Source organism: Neolamprologus multifasciatus, chromosome 11 (genome assembly GCF_963576455.1).
Source record: "Neolamprologus multifasciatus chromosome 11, fNeoMul1.2, whole genome shotgun sequence".
Taxonomy (NCBI): Eukaryota; Metazoa; Chordata; class Actinopteri; order Cichliformes; family Cichlidae; genus Neolamprologus; species Neolamprologus multifasciatus.
In genome coordinates this window covers 24,660,881-24,681,997 of record NC_140449.1, presented here as the reverse complement: position 1 = coordinate 24,681,997, position 21,117 = coordinate 24,660,881, and the positions used below count along the sequence as shown (strand labels likewise).

Sequence of the window (21,117 nt, the reverse complement as noted above, 5' to 3'; positions counted from 1 at the left end):
CCTCAGCAGAGTGTTTACTTCATTGTTTACTGGTCACCATATTAGCTGAGTGCTATTTTCTCACCCTTTGGGGGCTCAATACGGCCCATAGTGTTTGCTCTTCATTGCAAAGGACCAATTTTTGAATTTTAGGGGATACAATGTGGTATCTGGAAAAAACAAATTCGACAGAGGAAGGAAAAGTTTCTTTCTTTGCTTTTACGGCTCACAATGACCTCAGTGTTTGACAGACAAGATGGGAGGAAGGGTGAGAGAGATGAGCTAGCGACTGAAGTGGCAGATGATGCCAGAGATTTCTGTAAATGATAAACAATCCCAGCAGAGGGAGACAAGTGAAGCAAGGGAGTTAGGAATAACGGAAGACATGGGGAGAAGAGTGGAGGACAGATAATTATGTGGGAAATAGGAAAAGTCAGAAATGTGTGGCCTCCTGAAAATGCACCATGGTAGCCTGGTCTCCATGTGAACACAGAGATATGTCAGGGGATGACATTTAAACATGATTCTTTCACAAACAAATTCCAGGCAATTATTCGGATTTTCCGTGTCTGGTAATCACACCGAATTTGACTTTATCTCCTTTCATTCAGCCCACGTAGGCATACATTCAGGAATAGATGCTGACACTTGCGCACGCTCACCATCTAAACTCATGTACTTGTGCGCACATACACACAAAGCCACCCCTATCCTCTCTGCCTCCCTTTGTCTGCCCTGATGAATAAACAATAAGTCATCTTTGTGACAATAAAAGTTGACATTCCACCCTTCCCATGAGCATCTCTTCACAATGAATGGCTCTCAGCACAGTGAAGGAACATCACACACTCAGCCTGTCCCACCTCTGCTTCTCCTTACTGTTTCCTTGCCACTTCTCATACTCCCCACCCCCCTCAAGCCCTTTTCCATCCCCATCTCCCTTCCTGGAGTTAAATTCAAATTGTGCAGTCTGCTTGATGAATCCATTGTTACCAAAGCACTTCACAGAGAGAGCTAAATGCGGGCTGAATTAATGGGGGCTCAGGACCAAATAGCTTTCAAAAGGCAGCTTCTTTTCAGCTTTTGCTATTGCTCATGTTCATCCCTCGCTCTCCTTTTTGCTTGCTTTCTTGTATACTCTGTCTCCCCTCCTCCCCTCAGGGCTTAGATAAATACTCTTTTTACCTCTTCCCCTTCTCTGATGAAGATCCCCCCCCCCCCCCATCTCTCTCTCTGAAGTCTTTCGAGCTTTCTTGTTTCTGTGTTTTCCATCTATCTATCTATCACTGGGCGTATCTCAGTTGCTACCTTCTTCTCTGTCTCTCTCTTTTGCTACCTCTTTGTTTTCCCTTTCTCATTCTGTCATCACAAATTACCTCTCCTCTCAGTTTCTCCTTCTCAGCACAGCATCCTCTCCATTTGTATGTCTCCCTCGTTGGTCGCCATCTCCCTTCAGCTTACTCTTTTTGTTTTTCTTCTTCTTCCCTGCATCTGTCCCTCTATTCCTAGCAGGGTGTCTAGAGTCCTCTAGGGTGTGTTCGATGTCACGGTGAGGCTTGTCTTGTCGCCGCAGGCAGCTTTTATCACCACCGAACTAAAAGGAGCACACACACGCATAGACAAACACACATATTCACATGTATGCGCACAAATTGCAAGATACTGCCTTGGGAGCAACTAGGGGTTAAAGCTTAAGGGACAAGTTTGGCCTAAGGGCTGTGACATTATCAAAGTGCTCTCCTGAATCCAGTACCCTTGGGTATGTGTGTGACTGTGCCATAACTCTTCATTTATATCACTGTTTCCTGCGCGTGTGTGACCGTACATGTTCCCCAATACGTCACATTTGATCTGTGTGGCTGCAATATGTGTGTCCCCTGTTCTCCAGTATTGTGCGAGAGCCATAACTTGTGTGTGCGTGTGCATGTGTGTGCAACCCATCTAGCTCCACCCCACTCCCGTCCTCTCTGTGAACTCTGCCCCAACATTCACCGCAATAACTGCCGGACAAAAAGACCATTCCAATCAGATTCTAGGGACACACACATATGGTTAATCCGTTTCATTTCTTAACAATTTTCACTTTAAAAAAAAGAAAATGGACCAAGAAAAAGAGAAAGAAACTCATAGTTCATCAACAGAAGCCAGTTTTCTCTTAAATTTCATGCTCACGTGCACCAGAAAGTTGTTGAGTTTGCCACAGTTTAGAGAAAACCGTGCTCCTTCTGTCGCAAAGATAATGCTAAATATGTCTCTGCTAATAGATGGACACAAAATGAAACAGAGATGCAAATTATGCTGCTGATTATACTCGAGATCACTCCTCGTAGAGGCCTTAGAAGTAATTAACAATAACACAATAAGAATCTTTTTTTGTTTTATTTTTTGTAAGATACTATTTTGCATTTTTTGGAAAAAATATTTTCTTCAAAAATTAAAAATGGAAACGAGTGGGTCAACAAGTAGGACACACCAATGTGTTAAATGTGGAAATTGCTTTGAAGGCGAATGCACATTGTAGCATCAGCACATGGAGAGAAAGACGGGGACAGCGATGAAAGCTAGATAATGGCGTCATGTAGAAGAGATGAAACACAGGACATAAAGAAAGAGAGAGGGAGAGTAACGAATTTTGAGTACCCAGCAAAACACAGAATGTGACAAGTAGATAAGAAACAGCATGATGCATGGTGACAGGAAGAAGGACAGACGGAGTGATGGAGGGAGTGGCAGTGGAAGAAAAAGGATGGAGTCAAGGAGAGGTAGCAGGATGGAGGTAGTGGGGCAGGAACGGGGTGTAAGGTACAAGAGAACAACAACATGGGGAGAGGGAGAGAAGGCGAGAGGAAAACGGGGGCTGGTGAAGCGATGAGGCGAAAAAGTACAGCACACCAGGGAGAGATAGAAATGATGGAAGGATCGCAGCTGAGGCACAGGGACAGACGGATAGAGACACAGTGACAGAGAAAGGCACGGGGAGGGATGGAGTGAGGCAAAAAACAGGAGGTTTTCAGTGTTTCCTGCTGCCTGAAATGATGGCACAGTACTTTACCAACAGTATGACAGAGTTGCAGCCAGAATTATGCATGTACATTTTTATTAGTATGAGGTGGCCAGAGTGATAATGGAGCCCTTAAAGTAATTCAAGCTCTTAATACTTTAATGGCATCCGTAATGTTCCTGAACAGAGTTCACTGAAATTCACTGCATATATTACAAGTAACTGTAGAATTTTTAAAAAGTATTTAAAAAGTGGGTATAGCTATATTTTATGGATTTTCCCTACATAGTGTAATGCTCTAATTTTTAAAGTGCTAAACATGTTGGTTGCATATATTAAAAGAATAAAAAGGACTTTTGGATCCAAAAACTGTGCAAGAATAAAAGAAAAAGGAGACCAGCGTGAAATGAGAGGGAGTCAGAAAGGTGTAAGACACAGACAGAGAAAGACTGAGGCTGATATTATGCCCGAGGATTATCGGGCTGATTTGCTGCAGATTTGCCCACACGGACAATTGGATCAAAGGCTTGATCAGGACTAGTGGTCAACCTAAATTTATCTGGTAGAGTGAGAGGTTTTAAGATTTAATTTAAGGCAACCCCGTGAACTTGTAGATTGATTTGAACTACTCCAATAATGTCAAACATGTCCAATAATTATCTCTGAACATTTGCAAAGATCCTGGCAAAATCCTCTGCTGCACAGAGATCGTTATGGCTGATCGGACGACTGCATTACCAGTCAGGCAAGCGGAGTTTATTAAAGCGTGGTGTGAGGAAGAGCATACTGAGGCTGATCTTTTGCCTCCATTGTTGTGTTCATTGTGATTATTTTGTAAGGGGTAAGTCTGCAAAAGTAGGATTGTTTTGGTTTTATAATAACGAAAAAATATTGTGGTTTAGTTAAGTTTGCCTAAACTTAAACAAATATTATGTTTCTTCATAGTCTTCATTATTTTCCTAATGTTGTTTTAACAGCGTTGGAGACAAAATTGTTCATTTTCACACCAGCTCTACAAGCCAATATTATGTTGTTTTTGGGGTTTTTTTTATTCAACTTGAAAAACAAGTAGCACACACTTGGGAAAATTACCTAAGACAGAAAATCCATCCAACAACAAAAAAATAAAAAACCTGAAACTGTGATTTGGTCCTGTTAGAGTTCTAGTTTATCATTATCTCATTGTGCCAGAGTCCCCAGGATGAGTGTTTTCATATCACTGTGCTACAGTGTGCTCTGCTTACTGTCAGTCACCTCACAGCTTCTAGAAAAAAAATGCTCTGCTTGGACATCATCCATCTCCAAACATGTTGCATTACACTGTCACAGTCTAAATATTCTCTCAGCAATATTTTTGTATTTGAGGCATCTTTGTTGGCCAGGATGGTTGTAGATTTCAAAATAGATATGAGGCACAAATGTCGTCCAACCATTATTTGTACTGTTTGGATGAGTGAGTGGTACTCCATGTTTCTCTATTCCTGATCTGTCTTTCAGGATACTGATACAAAAACATAAATGCACTGGAGTCTTGAATGACTTTGTCTGAGGCAGTATATTTGCAAAATAGGTGTCAGTTTTAAAGTCAAAAAGTGCCGCCTACACACAGTGAGCGGGTGAGAGAAGAGCAGGGCTGATGAGAATGAGGTTCGAGTGCTTTGACATTGATAATTGTGTCAAAGGAACATTAAAACAGAGTGAAAAGCTTGAGAGTGGAAAAGGAAAAGAGATTTCAGCAGGCGACATTGAAACCATATTGACTAACTCCCCGCCCTTTTTTCTTGATCACACTAGTTTGTCCCAGGGGAGCAACTCACCTGATTGGCTGCCTTTCAGGGGCAGGCTACTCTGGTCCGGAGGTGAGCTTGTTTCCTGATAGGTGGTTGCTAGGCAATGGATGTTGGGTATGGAGAACAGACCAGCTGTAATGGATGATTGTGTGTAACTATGCCTCAGTGTGTGTGTGTGTGTGTGTGTGTGTGTGTGTACGGGAGACAGAGTTTCTGTGGGGGTTGTGTCAGTTTTTGTGCATTTGCATCATTTACTATGTTGGTGTCTTTCCAAAATAACTCGCACTGAACAGCACATGTATCAATTAAATGGTGTATGTGTGTGAGTAGGGATGGGTATCGTTTAGGTTTTATCTGATACCGGTGCCAAACCGGTACTTTTGAAACGGTGCCGGTGCTTAAACGGTGCTCGAACCGGTGCTTAAAGAATGGAGAACACAAGCTTTGTCCAAAAACCTCTCATGTTCAGCTGTTTTTTTGTAAAAAGATAACAATGTTAGCCTTTTCTGCAGCTATAGGGCATATATGGTATCACTCTTGGCTGGAAGCAGTGCTTAAACAATGGAAAAAAACACAAATTTGTCCAAAAACCTCATGTTTAACTGTTTCCCACTTTTTCTTTGGTCATTTTAGCCTTTTTGGCCAGGGTGAAGGGAGTATCTGCCATCAAACAAGAAGGCAGCCGAATGTAGCTATGATGATGTTTGCAAGTTCACCTTACATGCATTAATTTAATAACGTGGTTAGCCTACTCAACGTAAATTAAACACGAACAACATTAAGCTACTCACGCAGAGAAGAACGGCTGCTGCTGCCATCATCATCCTCATCATTTCTGCTACACTGGCAGGGCTAGGGGCCAGGACTCTACTCTTCAGCTTTTTGGGGGATGTTGCTAACTCTGGGTCCGATAACAGGCACCACACCTGCAGTAGATGCGCTCGGTGTGAGGTCTCGCAGCAAGCTATCAAATACGCCGCATTTCTTGGCTTTTAAAAAAAGACGCTATGCGTCGCCAGGTGTTTCATCGGATTTCAGGTGTTACCTCCTTTCCACAGTATCAGCTTAAAGCACTTGTTGCAGGCTGCTGAGTTTGCATCTTTTGCTGTGAAGTACAGCCAGACTTTTGACCGCTTCGTCTTGGACATTTTTAATCTGTAGCTCTGCTCTAAAAGAACGTACGTACCTGGACCCGCCTACTATCCCCGGAAACGTAAAATGATTGGCTACAATTCGAAGTGTATCACATCTCAGGAAAAAAAAGCACCGAAATAAAGCACCGAAATGTGCGCTGCTTTTCGGTCTGGTTACTACCGTTTATGTCAGAACCGGTGCCATCATGGCACCGGACACCGGTACCCATCCCTATGTGTGAGTGTATGTGTGTGTGGTTATGTGTGTGTGATAGCCTCCTGCAGGCAGAGGAGTGTAATAACTGTCATTACCAAACCATGGGCTTAAGTCCTCATTTAAAGTCTAAAAAGAATTTAAAGGAGAGCTGCTGCCAGAGCCATAGCAATCATAAAACTGTGCGTGTGTGTGAGCCTTAATGTGTGCTGGCTAGAAAGGACGCACATAGAATAAATATACAAACATGCTTTCAGTTATGAAGGGTCATTTGGCATAACTCTAAGGCTTCCATCTGTTATGCTTTCACACACAAACACCCAGCTTAGAATGCATGTATTGTTGCGCAGGCCCCACGTAGAGCCTTATTAGGCCTGTTTGTGACTGCTGCAGCTTAATTTAGTCCCCTGCTGGGGGTGTTATTCTCTTCATTAGAATTATCAACAGGTGTACTGGGGCCTTACAAATAAAACCCAGCCTGATAGTGGCAGTTCTACAAGTGTTGGTAATACTAGTCGGGCTCTAATTCTTGTTCTGCTGCTGTGGTTAGTCTTTAATAGCCTCAAATCCCCCAAGTCCCCTTGAGCTAGGTAACCAAGCGTGATGTTGATCAAGCTGAATTAAAAGTGAAATCCTGAATTTTTTTAAACGAGGCGAGAGGTATATAAAATTTAGTCTGCTTAATTGCTGCGAGCTGCCGATTTAATGGATCCCTCTGCTGAGCCTTGGCAGATTTTCCATCCACTTTGAGTAGTCCAGGAGTAAATGAAGGAAGTGCACGTTTGTGTCCTGAATTCACTGTGCCCTGTATTCTGACAGGTGCGATCGTCTCACTGAAAGACCGTGAACAGGTATTTGATTGCTGAAGACAAACAGCATCTCGCAGCCCTCTGCACAATAAATGAGGGAAAGAAAGCCCTTAAGATGAACTGATATATTTTCTTGTTCCACTCCACTGTAAGAAAGATAGAAGATGAGCTAGCTTTTGCTCTCCTTAGCCCCAGCTGTGAGTCACTAAGCATCGTCTGTGATTGACAGCCCTTATGAAAGAGAGGGTGAAGTGGAAATTTAACAGATTTCTTTCCATTAATTTCCTTTTTTTAACTGAAACTGATAATAATCAGTCAGCAGTCCAGCTTGAAAACAATTAGCATATTGGAGAGGCTTTTTAAGTTTTGCAAGTGTGTGAGTATGTGTGTGGGTGTTACTATGGCCCTCTCTGCATATTAAAAGTATGATTAATAAACTTTAAATATGTCTACTTAATAGTTCACAGTGACGTTGATCTGTGTGTGGTGTGTGCAGATTTTTGCAGATGTATGTTCACTGCTCAGTTGGCTGCAAGACAGCAATAAAGCTCATTATGTAGGTAAAAACAGCAGTGGCGAGTTATAAATGAATAAACAGAGCCTGAGGGCAGTTGGAGCTGAAGGACGTGAAGAAGAGAGCAGAATAGAAGAATAGGGTGTGATGAATAAACAGTGCTGTGTCAGGGTCACTTGTGTGGAGGCAGTGATAGGTACTGTTGAACTTGCCAACTGGCTGTTTAACGCAGCGCAGATGCACGTGGGCAGTGTGTGAAGTGTTAGTGAGGGAGGGACAGAGAAGAGAAAAATGAAGTTTATGCTTTTAGATATCTGATGTCAGCAAAAAAAGAAAGAAAAATATACCAAGAATGACATCCATATTTTCTCATCAAAAGAAAACAAAAACATGAAAATATTAGCAAGCAAAAAAACACCCAAAACCACAAGGCCGTTCAAGTTTTATACTGGAGTCAGCTGTGACAGATAGACAGACAGTGGATGGGCAAATGAAAAAGAAGTTATAGTCTGTCGAAACATCATAAATTTCTGTTCCAATAAATCATACTTTATTTTTACATCAGTAATCATTACTATAATCCATTTATCAACCATTGGCTCTTAAAACACAATTAGTAGCCTTGTCATGTGTCACAATTAGAGAGATAGTAATTTGTCTGCATTGATCTTCATTTGTCTGACACAGTCATTTAACTGTGGGTAGTTTAATGTGGGAGGATGTAAAACCTCATACAAAAGCAATCCAAAGTGCTGTTCAAGGTAATAAAGAAGCAGAAAAAAAGTTATGAAGTGCATATAAACAGGTTGAAATCTATTAGGTTACTGTCACTCTAGGGAAAACAGCAGTTACAATGAACTTGCCTTTGAAATCGCTGTTTCCAAGTGGTGACTACTCGCAGTGGGCTGCCATCTTCAAAGTGACTTTGGTGCATCAAGACGGCAATAAAACTGCATTAAGAGGGAGTCAGTCTGCTATCAGTCTGCTATCAGTTTGTGATTGAATGGGTTCAAGTTGGCAATTAAATCTAATCTGTTTGTGATAATATAGCGATTAACTGTAATAAATTGGTGAAAATTACAAATCTGTTGCCATCTGCTGCCATCTACGTAGTCAGAAGTTCACATTAACTACTCACATTCAGAGTCCAGCCAGAACCTCATAGATTTCAAACAGAAATTCAGAAATTTCTCCACAAATAGTGACATAGTTACTGCAGGGGCGCAATTTAACTGCAAAATGACAAAGGTGCTGGGAAAACTTGCTTTTACATACGAATATAACCAAAATACAGCCAGTTGGCAACGAGATGAGTTGAGTCCCCCTGTTGCAGAAGGACGGGTTGTGGATGAGTTACGTTTATTGGCGCAGACTAACTCAGACTGATTGCAATGTGTGGGCAATCTGTCTGTATTTATAAATTAGAATCAAACTTCTGCCAGTCTGTCTGAGTCGGACCTGTTTGGAGACTATTGATTCCCAGCAGGTGACCTGTGCAGTCACCTTGAGCACAGATCACCCAGAGGCTCAGAGTGTTGCACTTCTGGGGGTCCCAAAAGTTGAGGCTGCTAACTAGTTGCAATCATTTAATAATTGCAAAAGAATTCAGTGCAATGACTAGGGAGCCATCAATTTTCCCCATTCAGAAGGAGGTTGGCATCCTATTTTTGCTTGTGTGTGACTGAGTCATTGACTGAGTCAGTCAGCAATTCAATGAGAGCATTTTCTGCATTTAAACATATTTTTAGGCTCTCAAAAACATAAAAAGTCTTTATAAAACAACAGTGTGGCAGCAACAGTAATTGTTTATAACACGTACACTATGTATAATAGATCAAACCAGATATTCTGATTTGCAGAAATCAAATCTTACAACATGACAAATGCTATTTTTCTAACTTTGAAAAGTGTGCCAAAAAAGGACACGTCATTAAAAACAAGAAATTAGTATGAGAGAGAGAAATGTGAAGGAAACTCTTAGAAGTGAAACCAGAAGGACTGCTGTCAGAGTCACCTTGTAGGAACAGTAAGTGAGTGTCCCAGTGAGGGATGTTTGGTACAAGCCTGCTCAAAGAGGAGAGGAAAGGGGTTGGAGGAATACACTACAGAGTGATGAAGGAGGAGGAGTACTTGGGACAGAGCTCTGACAGATTGTCATTAAGAAGGACAGCTGGCTTTTTCCGTAGTGACTCTTATCATCTTTAATCCACACATCAGATACACACACATACAAACTCGTTCACATTTTAATTTTTCCTTTCTTCTTTCAGGTACCATGGTCTCATTTAATTTGAGATCTTTGTTTCAAGACAAACTTCAGCAAATACAAGTGACAGCACAAAAGCAGCGTATGCTAATTTAATAACGCGCTCAGTCAAAATACACATAAAAAGGCAATTATTAGACTTCTTGGCAAATACGAAAGGAAAGACGATTTTTTTCATTCTACTGTGTTTTTTTTATACGTTTTTGTTTACAAGCAAATTGGAAATTATGCACAATGTATTTAATTATAACAGCATCTGTGAAATGTTGCCGTATTTATTGGACTTCAAAAAACACAGATGTGAACTGCATAGCTAGCTTTAAAAGAAGGTTCAAAACAACATACAATAGATATAATGAAATGCAATCTGCCTCTTAGGCTGCTCGTTTGACTCCCATATTGTGACTTAAATCTCCTGTAATACAGACACTCAGGTTTGACTTAACATGATACTCACCCATATTGTAAGCTGAAGGAGTTAATCTCTGTAATCATCCCTTCTCTCCTGAGCAACTGTGAAACAGTACACTCCTGGCTGAAGTTGTAGTCAGACAGAACTTCAATTTTGGAGGTAGCACAATTATACACTGGGACTGGATGAAATCCGAGTTCAAACAGGGAACCCAGACAGAGGCAAATGTGCATCCATCGGAACTGAAAATTTTTAAACTTAAAATCCGGAATATCAACATGGCCCTGGAGGAGTGATGCTTGGACACAATTAAACATGCTGCAAGTACAAGCATGCACACACATCCACACCCCATCAAAGAAGCATAGAGGCATAAATTAACTAATTAAAGACAATTTTGCTGACAAATACAACGCCGAAAGTTCCTAAAACTGTGAATGATTCAGTGTGTGTACTTGTATATATTATAACTTTAATGCAGGGAGATAAAACAGAGAAGAAGGAAAAACCAGGAAGAAGAGGAAACATTACAGAAAGACAGAGAGAGGCTGGGAAAGAAGATGCAAAATCATGAAGGAGTGGAATGAAAATGGATGACGGGGAAAGAATGGAAAGAAGAAAGTGGGAGAGTGATAGGGAAGCACTAGAGCAAATCAAAGTAAAATTAAGTGCATTTACATATTTAGATGAGCGCTTCTAGTCAGCCTGTCTAATTATTTCATCTCCATTTTTCATTTGCACGCTGTTCGATCCAAAAGCAGCAGGCCGTGAGGAAAGTCTCTCTCTCTCGCTCTCACATTCCCTTCACCATTACTTTTATCAAACTCACTCTCAGCCCTCTCTCACTCTCCCCCTGACTCTCCACCCCTCGCGGCCGCCTTTCGTTATCCGGGTCATTAACATACGCTTTTTGTCCATTCGCACTTGTTCTTCCTATCTCCCTCACGCCCCCTGCTCCCACTGTCTCTCACCATGTTTTATGCATACGAGGATACTGCCCCACATGTGTCCGAAAGTCTGTGTGTGTGTGCAAAGGTTCACTGCTAATGCCCCTTCTACTACCATGTTTTATGCATCGCGTTGTGCACCAACCCAATATTAAACCCTTCAAATGAACTATGTCAGGAGCAGCCAAGCCACGTTAACCTTCTATGACTGATTTTTCCCTCTTTTTTTCATGCCTTCTTTTCACACTCCACAGTTCTGTCTTTCTCCTCCCTCACACACATTTCCCTCTCTGCTTTCTTTCCCCTCTCTTTTTGTTTTTGTATATCCTTTCTGACTGCATCACTCACCCTTGCTGCTATAAATGTCTCTCTCCGTCTACATCCACGCTCATCAGCGCAATCTATTAGTGTCTTGCATGTTTGCGTGCATGAGCATGTGTATCTTTGACTTGAAGTCTTGGTTTGATTTTGTGTTTGTGTGCACCTCTTAGGTAGCAATGATTGTATTTAGGCAGGATTGTGTGTGGCATCCAGGGTATGCATTTTCTTGCTACTGTTTGCATGCGGCACTGTGTGCTTCTTGCATCGTGAATATATGTGTTTGTGTGTGCACGCGTGCATGTGCATCTGCTGGCATAAAAGGTTGTTATGTGCTTTAGGTGTTAATTGGCTGCAGAGCTTCGTTAATATTCTCCTTGCGAGCCTGCTCGTCAGGAACAGAGCCGGCAAACTGATGAGTTTGTGATTTTCCTCCAGAGAGACGAAGAGAAAGAGGGAGAGAGAGCGAAAGGGGGAAAGAGTAAGAGTGACTCCAGTGCAAAGACCTGCTGTAAGGTCATAGTGAGAGAAGAGTCGAGCAAGAAAAGGATTGGAAAAACGTAACAGAGGAAGAGAGGGCAAGCAAGGAGGGAGCGAGAGACAGACGAGTGAGGAGCGGGTGGAAAAAGCAACAGACACAACAGTAAGAGAGACAGAGAAAATGAAGGGATAGAAAGAGAAATGTGATAAAAAAGCCACAAATGGTTCCACTGAGGCAGCGGGTGAAAGGAAAGATTATATCATGCAAGGGAGAAATTATCCCTTTGTTAGGCGTTAGTGAATTGGCGGAATGGGGGCAAAGCTGTTGGCAGGGCACTCCCCAGCGAGCTGGCCCATCGCTGCTCAATTCTAATCACATACACTATGCCACGACAGCACACAGCTAACCTGTACCAGACCCTGTTTACAGCTACACATTCACACTGAAATATACAAAGCCTCTGCAGAGTGAATAAAAATGAAACATCATAAGCTGCAGCCTTGACAGGCTGATATGAACATCAGTAACACATCATATGAACATACCTGCAAGGTAAAGGGCAAGATAGTGAGCTGGTGCATACGCATGCAGTCACTGACAGCCATTTGTCACACATGTACATATCAGGGAACAAAGGAGGGTTCCAAATACATAACGCACAAATGTTAGCACATGCAGTGGGGACACAAAGAAAAGAGACTGACACATGCAATGCAGCAGAGAAAACAGTGAGCGGGGAGTTGTACCCTGTCACTGGGAGGTACAATGCCACATGGATAATGAGTGTTACTCCCAGCAGGTAGCAGCGTAGCATGTGACTCATAGCGACACTTGTTCAGAGAACAGCTCAGAGAGTACGTTTTAGAGTTGGCAGGTAGCAATGTTTGCATTTATCTTACTCAATGAGAGATAACTGAGCTTAGCATTCTGTAGCGCCACAGTAGGGCTCCTGTGGCCATGCATAAAATGTGCGTGTAATGACTTGTTAAACTTAAACTGTGTATCTTTTTACATGCATGACGATGGCAAGGGTCTGGAGGAGATTTACAGAAAGTGTCAGGCTTGTATTAAAAAGATCCCAACCTTGCTGGTCAACATGCTTTACACTTTGCTCTACACCTTCTCTTTATATGAGCAAATGAGAAACCCCGCAGCTACCTTGATTTCTCATGCTTTTTTTTCTGACTGCTAGTGTTACATATTTTATCTGCACTAACAAGGTCTATGGGCTCTTCTTACATGACCTGCATGATTCCAGGTTAACAACTTGCAAGTGTGCAACTAAAGCTAATCTTTACTAAATGTCATTGGGTTTGCAGACAGTACTTACAGGCACTGTAACTCCTGGCATCCAGAGTCTTGTCAAATACTGGGATGCTTTGGTACAATGCAATGTGGTTTTCTAAAATATACCATTTGGACTGATTATTGGTTTGCCAGCTATGTTTAATAGGAGAAATAACTGAAGCTGAAATTATGCTTACTGGCAGTCTTTCAAGTTGATGAAAGCCAACTTTCTTTTACAGCTCAGTGTAAGAAAGTTTTTCTTATCCAAAGCACAGGACTTGGACACCAGTATTCACAATTTTTGCCAAATTCACTTCAGCAAACCTGCAAACTCTAACTATGCTGCACGCTTGCTAAACTGAATACTACTAACTGAATATTTTCAGGAATGAGAATAGATCTGAAGCAGGTTTGTATTCTTTTTCAACAAGGCCTTTACGCTGCCTTTACTCGTGTGCTTTTTGTGTCTAAAACAAACATAAAATAGTTTTTAAACAGCATTTAGTTGTTATGTAAAAATGAATAGGGCATAAGGAGAAGGAACAGAGTGATACTGGACATTTTTATACATACAGTATAGGTCTGAATGATGCCATATAAATATTTTGCATTTGCAATTTAGCTTTGTTCAAAATGTGAATTTTCTTTACTTCTTTTTATAAATTGACTTAATTATTGCAGCATAAGTTTGCATGTAGGCTATGTAACTTTGCAAAATGTGAAAAGTACTTGAAAGAACTATACTGTTTGTACTGAGACATTTGATTACTCTGGGGATGTTCAGATGTTCAACTTGATCCTGTGCTTGAATTGAAAGAGCAAATTCATTCACTTCTTTACACATTTATTATTATTATTATTGTATAGACACCCCTTGAGAAGTGAGTCATAACAGAAGTGAGTTTTTAGCATTTGTGTGAGTGCTTGATGTGAGAGGTGTTTTCTAGCTTTTGTCTAAATCATTTAAGAGTATCCTAATGTGCCACATCATTTGTTTCACAGAGTCATCTTGGAATGCTTCCTCGAAAAATGTTTGGAAAAGAATTGTCACTTAAAAAAACACATTGACAAACTATTCAAGTCAACAAAACACAGGGCTGTGGAAAAGCAGAAGAGGAAAATCAAGACATCGTTTTTGTCTGTGTCGCTAGGTATTTAGCATTTCTTATGGTGTTTTTGGCATACAAAAAGTGCTCACAGGAATTCACAAAAATATTTGGTACGTGCTTAAGAAAACACTCTACTTGTTGTGGCACCAAAATCACACCAGCAGCTGTATTATTGACCAGTAGTTCCTAATGCTGATGGTGATTGGACAGTCCTTGGGATACAAGTGCAACTTGAAGCTTGGAAAGATGCATTTTTTTTTAGTGATCATGATAAAGCAAAGCTTCACAATATGAATTAAAATGCCAGATTCAGAGTTTTTTGTGGAGATAAATTGCAGTGAATTAACCAAAGGCTGCATATTTCTAATAAAACATTCAGCTGGCTTGTTCCACTACAATAGCACCGGGCCATCAACACAATTCTTTATCTTCATTCCTTGCAGTGTGACACTTGAGAGTGTTGTGGCTTAAAATTTGCCGTGGTGGAAAACAAGTACGCTAAAATTGCCCCTTTTTATGCGCGGTTGATGCATTGTAAATGCTTAATGGGACTAGAAATAACAATAGCATGTCTATATATGTCTACCTCAGCCCTGTTATGTCTTTCCCTCAACTCATAAAATCAGTGAAAAGAGACTGCCAGTACTGTTATCGACCATAAAGTGAGTTTAATCTCAGGGTTAACTATACATACACAAAGCAGAAAGTTACGTCAAAGCAGTGTTTTATTTATTTACTCGGAATAGACAAATGTGTCAAGTAGGAAGTATCTGAATAGGCTGCATCCTCTATAAATGTGCTTAGAAACATCAGTGAAATTGGCTCCTAAGGAATACTGCCTCTATAAATGCTTTTAAAAGTAGAGAGATTTATCATTTTAGGTAGAAAATATCTACTAAAATGCGCAGTCTTTACACATAACCTATTTCCATGCAAACTACGTCATTTCAGACAGCCAGTGATTCAAGCCCCAGTATCGGTTTTGCATTCTTATGAGCCTGTCGTGTTGTGAGCAGCATTGACTTGTATTTATTCGCCAGCCACCAATGTCAACAAAGAGTGAAAATAAAGAAAATCAAAACTTTGTAATCCTAAATTGTGTAACGAAAGGCTATTGGTGTCATTCGAAAGCCACCCCAATGATCGGGCCATATTGATCCCTTTGCCCAGGAGTGTGAGGTGAGCTGGAAGTAACCTGAGCTGTGCCTCCAGAAAATGCAGTCACTGATAGTGTCAAATAGATTGAGGAGCTGTGAGTTTTCTAATTAGAGTTCAGAGCAAACCCAGCTGGATTAGCTAGTGCATGGCTCTAGGGTAGCTATTAACACCAAGTCAACCAAACAAGAAATCAGAAAGATGAGAGGAGAAAGAGAGCAGAGGGCCAGGGAGAGGCTGATTGAGCTTGTCAGGCCCGATATGAATGTACTCAGAGCTCGGTCAAAATAGTTTTTTTTTCTTTATTTTTTTAAAATCAGATACATGACCTGCAATTCGGAATTTCTGATGTTCTCCTTGTAAATTCTTATTCATTTTGTAGTATCTCAAACAGCAGCTGCAAATTGATTTTTTTATTTTATTTTATTTATTTTTTTTGCATACACTGAATAAAACCCAGAGGATATTACTCAATCAGGACAGTTCAGATAACATTTTGTTTTTGTGATTTTCTCATAGTGTAGGGCTTTGTAGCAGCTCATAAAACAAAATCTATAAAGAAAGAAAACTCACATATGTTTCTGAATATGCAAATTTAACGTACAACTTCACGTGCCTGAGTTGTTGCCACACTAACAGCCTACTTGAATCTTAATTTGACTTATTTTACCTTTCAGGAATACACCCCCTCCTCCTCCTCCTCACTTTGACAGTTAATAAATCTACAAATTTCATGCTTACATAGACACATATACATATGCTCCACCTCTACGAAGACATCACCACCTCGTGCTTAGGCGCGCACATACACTCATATGTTCCAAACCCACTCGCCTCAACCTCAAGGGAGACATAAGAAATAAATTCGACACTTCCGCTTACCCAAGAAGCGCCTTAAGGACAAAGAGAAATTTAATCTCGGATAAGCCTCCCGATAGAATCTCTGCATTAGCCCTCTGCTGCTGGTTCACAGCTATCCCATCAACCCTTACCTCCCACACCTTGGCACAATTCCCCTGCATCCCTCCTCCTCTACACTGATTTTTTTTTATTTCCTCTCCTTCTCTCCCTCCCTTTTCTCACCACTTCTTTTCACTTACCTGCTTCCTGCTTTGTCATTAAATTCAGTTTTCTTCACCTCACTGCTAATCTTTCCCCTTTTACGTCCCTCTTGTCTCCTCATGACTTGTCCATCTCATGTCTTCACAGTCTCTTCATAGTCTCTTCCCATTCTTCCGGTGAGGCTGTATCTGTTCCCAGGTGTTGTACATACTGTATATATCTATATTTCTGTTCCTCTCCCTTGTCGGAGAGCTTTAATACCATTGGTATTAAATGCTGGCACGACCTCCTCGGCATACTTAAGCATGCAGTTGTAAGGCTGTTTGAGTGCTTAATATTTTCAGCACGCTGCTGACTTAAGCCCCTTAAGTGCTTTGGCAACACTTATTCCACGGTGGCACCAATGAAGCCCATTAAAAATTTGATTTGGATGAGAGAGAGGGGGGGAAAGGGAAAAAAAGAGGAAGGGGGATAGGGGACACAATTTGCCATTACTTCCATTCCTTCCGCACACACTGCGACAAAAACAAATACACCCATCAGGGGGTTGCCCACACAGGGACTTTGCAGACTAACAAATACGCACATACTCACCAGTTGTGGGTATGATTTGCAATGTGTTCTTTTTGCCTGTAATTATGTCCTTAGTTAATCTATAAAGTACATTGCCATGACCCTATTTTGATAAAAGCTCTTGATAAATAAATTTGACTTTATTTGACTTGATGATAGGGAACAGCGTGTTTCAAATTAAATGCATTAAGATGTTTGTAAATACAGCTTGTGGCACATTAGGACTGATAGTTTTTGATTAGTTGATTAAGAACAAGTAGAGGTGCTATTATAAAAGCAAAGCTGTGTTGCCTTTCGCATTTTACAGGACAATGAATGTCAAAGACGCGGAGTCTGCTGCAGTTAGCTTCCACTATTGGCTTTGTATTGCAGGTTTTATTGCCAATAGCAGTAATGATAGTACATGAGCTTGAACAAAGGAATTTCATTATACACAATGTGGTGAAACAAAATTTACTGTCAGGTTGGTCTAGCTGTTAGCAATGATTTCTGTTTCATCAGTATAAAAATATAGAGCCGATACTTTTTGATGGGCCAAACTCGCATCAGCGTAACTCATATATACTCATAGTCATGTTCATTTTTCCTTTCTCCGCATCCAGTTTGAATTACAAAGACAAAAAACACGTACCCACTTCTTGTCAGCAGACAGCCATGTGCATCCCTGCAGCCATAAAAAACGCCCATTTAACATAAAGAGGCACTATGATGCCTCTGTTCGTGGCTGCACGGATAAATTAATGGCTAGTAGATAGTGAAAGGGCTAAACAGTCAACCAAATGTACACTCTTCTTCAGTCAACACTGAACAGTCAAGCACAGTTCACACACGCACACACACTGCCACTGTTTGTTGACCTGAAAGGCATCCATTGTCACTGCTTCCATCCACACACAGACATCTCTAACCTTCACAAAATAGTATGCCAAATATGCAGACACTGATCCCACACTGACACACGCACACAGAGTCTAAGCAAGGAGAGGGAGGCCAGGCTTATATAAGTAAGTGAACGACAGAAAACAGACAGATGGATTTGATCAGCAGTGATAGCACGCTGGGATTATGACAGTTTTCATAGATCAACAGGAAAGAAACAAAACGAGGACAAGTTGTGGGAACTAACTAGCTTCTGCGGACCAGAGGATTAAAAGAAGAGGACAGAGAACGGGCGCTAGAATGGATAAACTCAACACAATTTGAGATCAGTTTTAACAAGTGGATAGACTTTGTTTCCATCTGAGTGCTGCCAGGCCCTTAGACCTGCCAGACCCGAGCTGCTGGTGTACACCAACACAGAGTAATTTTCTCAGCATCAGCCAGTTGACCAATGAAGTCAGCGCTGTAGGGAAGATTGGCGATGATCCGCTTTCAGCTTTGCCAGGAGTGTTAGAGCAATCGCCGTTAGAGCTCATTGTGTTTGCAGCAGCACAGAGAGTGAGAGAAAGCAGACAGTGTGTAGTAATCTAAGGATGACACCCGCACTTTATTCCATCAGATAGTGCTCAGTGAGGTGTGCGGTGCAGCTTGCTGCGCTTTGTCTCTACACTACAAACACACACACATTAAGCACTCACAACTACACACACACAAACACACCAGAGCCACACACTTACACAGACCAACAAGGCATCAGGTCCTGACAATCAGCGAAACTGTGTCTGGACCTTGAACACAGCAGGGTTTGAGATCAGTGTGTTTGAGCGAGAGTGTAACTGGAGTGCACCCAGGCGCCGACTGCAGCCAGTGGAACACGTTAGAAAGGAAGCGTTAGGAAAGCCGATGCTGCATGATTAAACTGTCCGATAGCCTGTGATTATTCAAGTAAAATCAGTAAAATCTCTGTCCATTTGCGCTGCAGTGTGTACATGATAGCTCATCTGCAAAGTTCTAGCATCCAAGCGAATAATGGTAGAATTCTTGTGAGGATCACGTGCAAGTCTCCGGGGTAATATAGCATACCAAAATATGTAGCATCTGAATGTAAAGTATCTTACAACAGTTTTATTCAGTGCTTTGCAAGTTCGTTCTTCTGCACAGGGCAAGCACTTTCACTCTGTCTTTTCAGCGCTGCACTCGAGCTCAATGGATTTTATTTAACCTTGGCTATCTCTAGATGAGTTGCAGTAAGATAGTGTCTCAGTCTCTCACGAGGTCTGGATGGTTTGGTATTAGCTCTAAGGAACATTGACTTCTCTGCCTACTGATTTGTTGGGTGAGAAGTGCTGAAAACCTTGTCTAACTCATTAAAATACAATCTGTTTGAGGATGAACGTTGTTGCCCTAGATTCTTCTGTCCTTAAGGGCATAGCAATGGAGATGGTTCTATTTTGAAAGTTGTAATATTGTCAACACCAGCAGAGAAAATCAGACCTGCTTTGGATGTCAGTTTCTTGTGTTTTATTTGACTGAAATTTTGTAATATGATGGTTTATTTCCCCTAAATAAGTGTGGTTTGACCCAATGGAGACAGGTTGCCTATTTGTTGTTGTGGTTAACTGTGTGGCTCATTATTGCTCAGACCCTGCTATAAGCTCCAAGTGTGACGCTGTAGTATACAGCTGAAGAATTAATTAACCTGTACCTCATTAAGTTAATTGCATAGCTGCCATTACTGAATACTCTTGTTAGTATACGGTCTGTTTGGTACTGTTTGGCATTGTTTTTCTCAGTTTATTGATTTTGAGAATCTCAGACTTTGGTCTCAGGAGACTTAAAGCGCTACAATAAAAAATTACATTTTCTTTAAATTGAACTGAGCCTCTGTAGGACTTTGCAGTAGCAAATCTCTCACATTACATGGAATTAAAACAATGCACATTCTAAATTCTGTCTAAGGAACACAAGGAGCTATAGTCAACAAATGAACGTTGTTGCTGTAAGCTTTTCTCTGTGTGCATTGTGATATAGTGTCTAAATCGCTTGCTCTACAATTGCTCTGAGCTCTGGCAAAACGTTTGTGTGTTGCGTGCAAACGCTGGCTAGAAGGCAGTCTTGTGTGGCTTTGTTGCTAAGGCAGTTTCTTTGCATGTGCTTGGATGCTGTATAGCACAGTTTGTCCTCATACAACAACAGTTAGCATGTGCATTAGTTGGCATTGTTTTTGAGAACAAATCCAAGTGCTTATATGTGTGTGTGTGGACTGGTTTGTCAGTAGCAGTGCAGGCAGGGTCACAAAGGAGCCATTGATCAAACAGTCACAGCCACACACACACACACGTGCGCGCATTTATACATACAAACACAAGTTCTCAATACACAATGAGGCCTGTCCGAAGCTCTGTCCTCTGCCGCCTCCTTCCTGCTCCTTACTCTCTTGCTCTGCGCAGCCTAGTTCTGGTCCTGCTCTGCATCACTCGTAAGTCCTGCACTTATTCACATGAACTCACACCCACATACTGGTTAAATGAAATGCGCACAGTTGTTTCTACTGCTATTCGCTAAGTAAGTCAAGGAAGCAAGCATTTCATTTTCACGTGTAAACACTCTTAGTATAGACAGTATACATCAGTGTAATTTACATTTTAACTCCCTGCAGATATTCATCCAAATGTTGTATAAAAAGAATAAGTCATAAGTAATTGGTGTCCAAATGTGCAAAAAACTAAAAATTCCAAGATTTAACACACAATGAAATCATTTTTCAGTGTACTGGTAATTATACTGATCAGATGCAACATTGCAGCTATATTGTGTACGACCCCATTGTGCTTCCAGAACAACTCTGACCCACTGGGACATGGAGAGGGTGTCGTGTGGGTGTTAGCATTGGATCCTTTGGGTCTTGCGGGTCGGGGTTTCTCAGTGCTTTTGATTATGTTGCTGCTCAGCCTAATTTGAGTTTGGTAATTACATCTAAGGTTAAAGAGAGACAAAATGAAGACAAGCATGTATCCCCATGAGATGAAGAGACTAGGGAATGACTTAAGGACTTAAGGAAAGCAAATGAAAAGTAGAGAAAGCAAGAGTGTGGTTCAAGAACCTAATGTGAGACCGTTAGACCCACAGAGTATGAGAGAATTGTGCAAGAGTGAAGTGCAAGAGACAAATATTGAGAGAGAGCCAGA

General features: G+C 41.2%; 1 protein-coding gene across 4 annotated transcripts in view; it reads left to right on the top strand.

The window, feature by feature from the left end:
* The window catches only part of cadm4 (cell adhesion molecule 4), a 159,106-nt gene that overhangs the window by 96,050 nt on the left and 41,939 nt on the right, over window positions 1-21,117 (top strand). The window contains exon 1 of one of the 4 annotated variants that reach the window (XM_085178780.1): window positions 5,781-20,408. The exons of 1 other annotated variant lie outside the window; for it this stretch is intronic. In XM_085178780.1, the coding sequence (XP_085034906.1) occupies window positions 20,312-20,408 (97 nt within the window). In that variant the 5' untranslated portion in view covers window positions 5,781-20,311. Of the gene's footprint in view, window positions 1-5,780; window positions 20,409-21,117 lie in introns of those variants that run through there. 2 more of the 4 variants (XM_085178779.1, XM_085178781.1) reach the window with 2 other exon arrangements.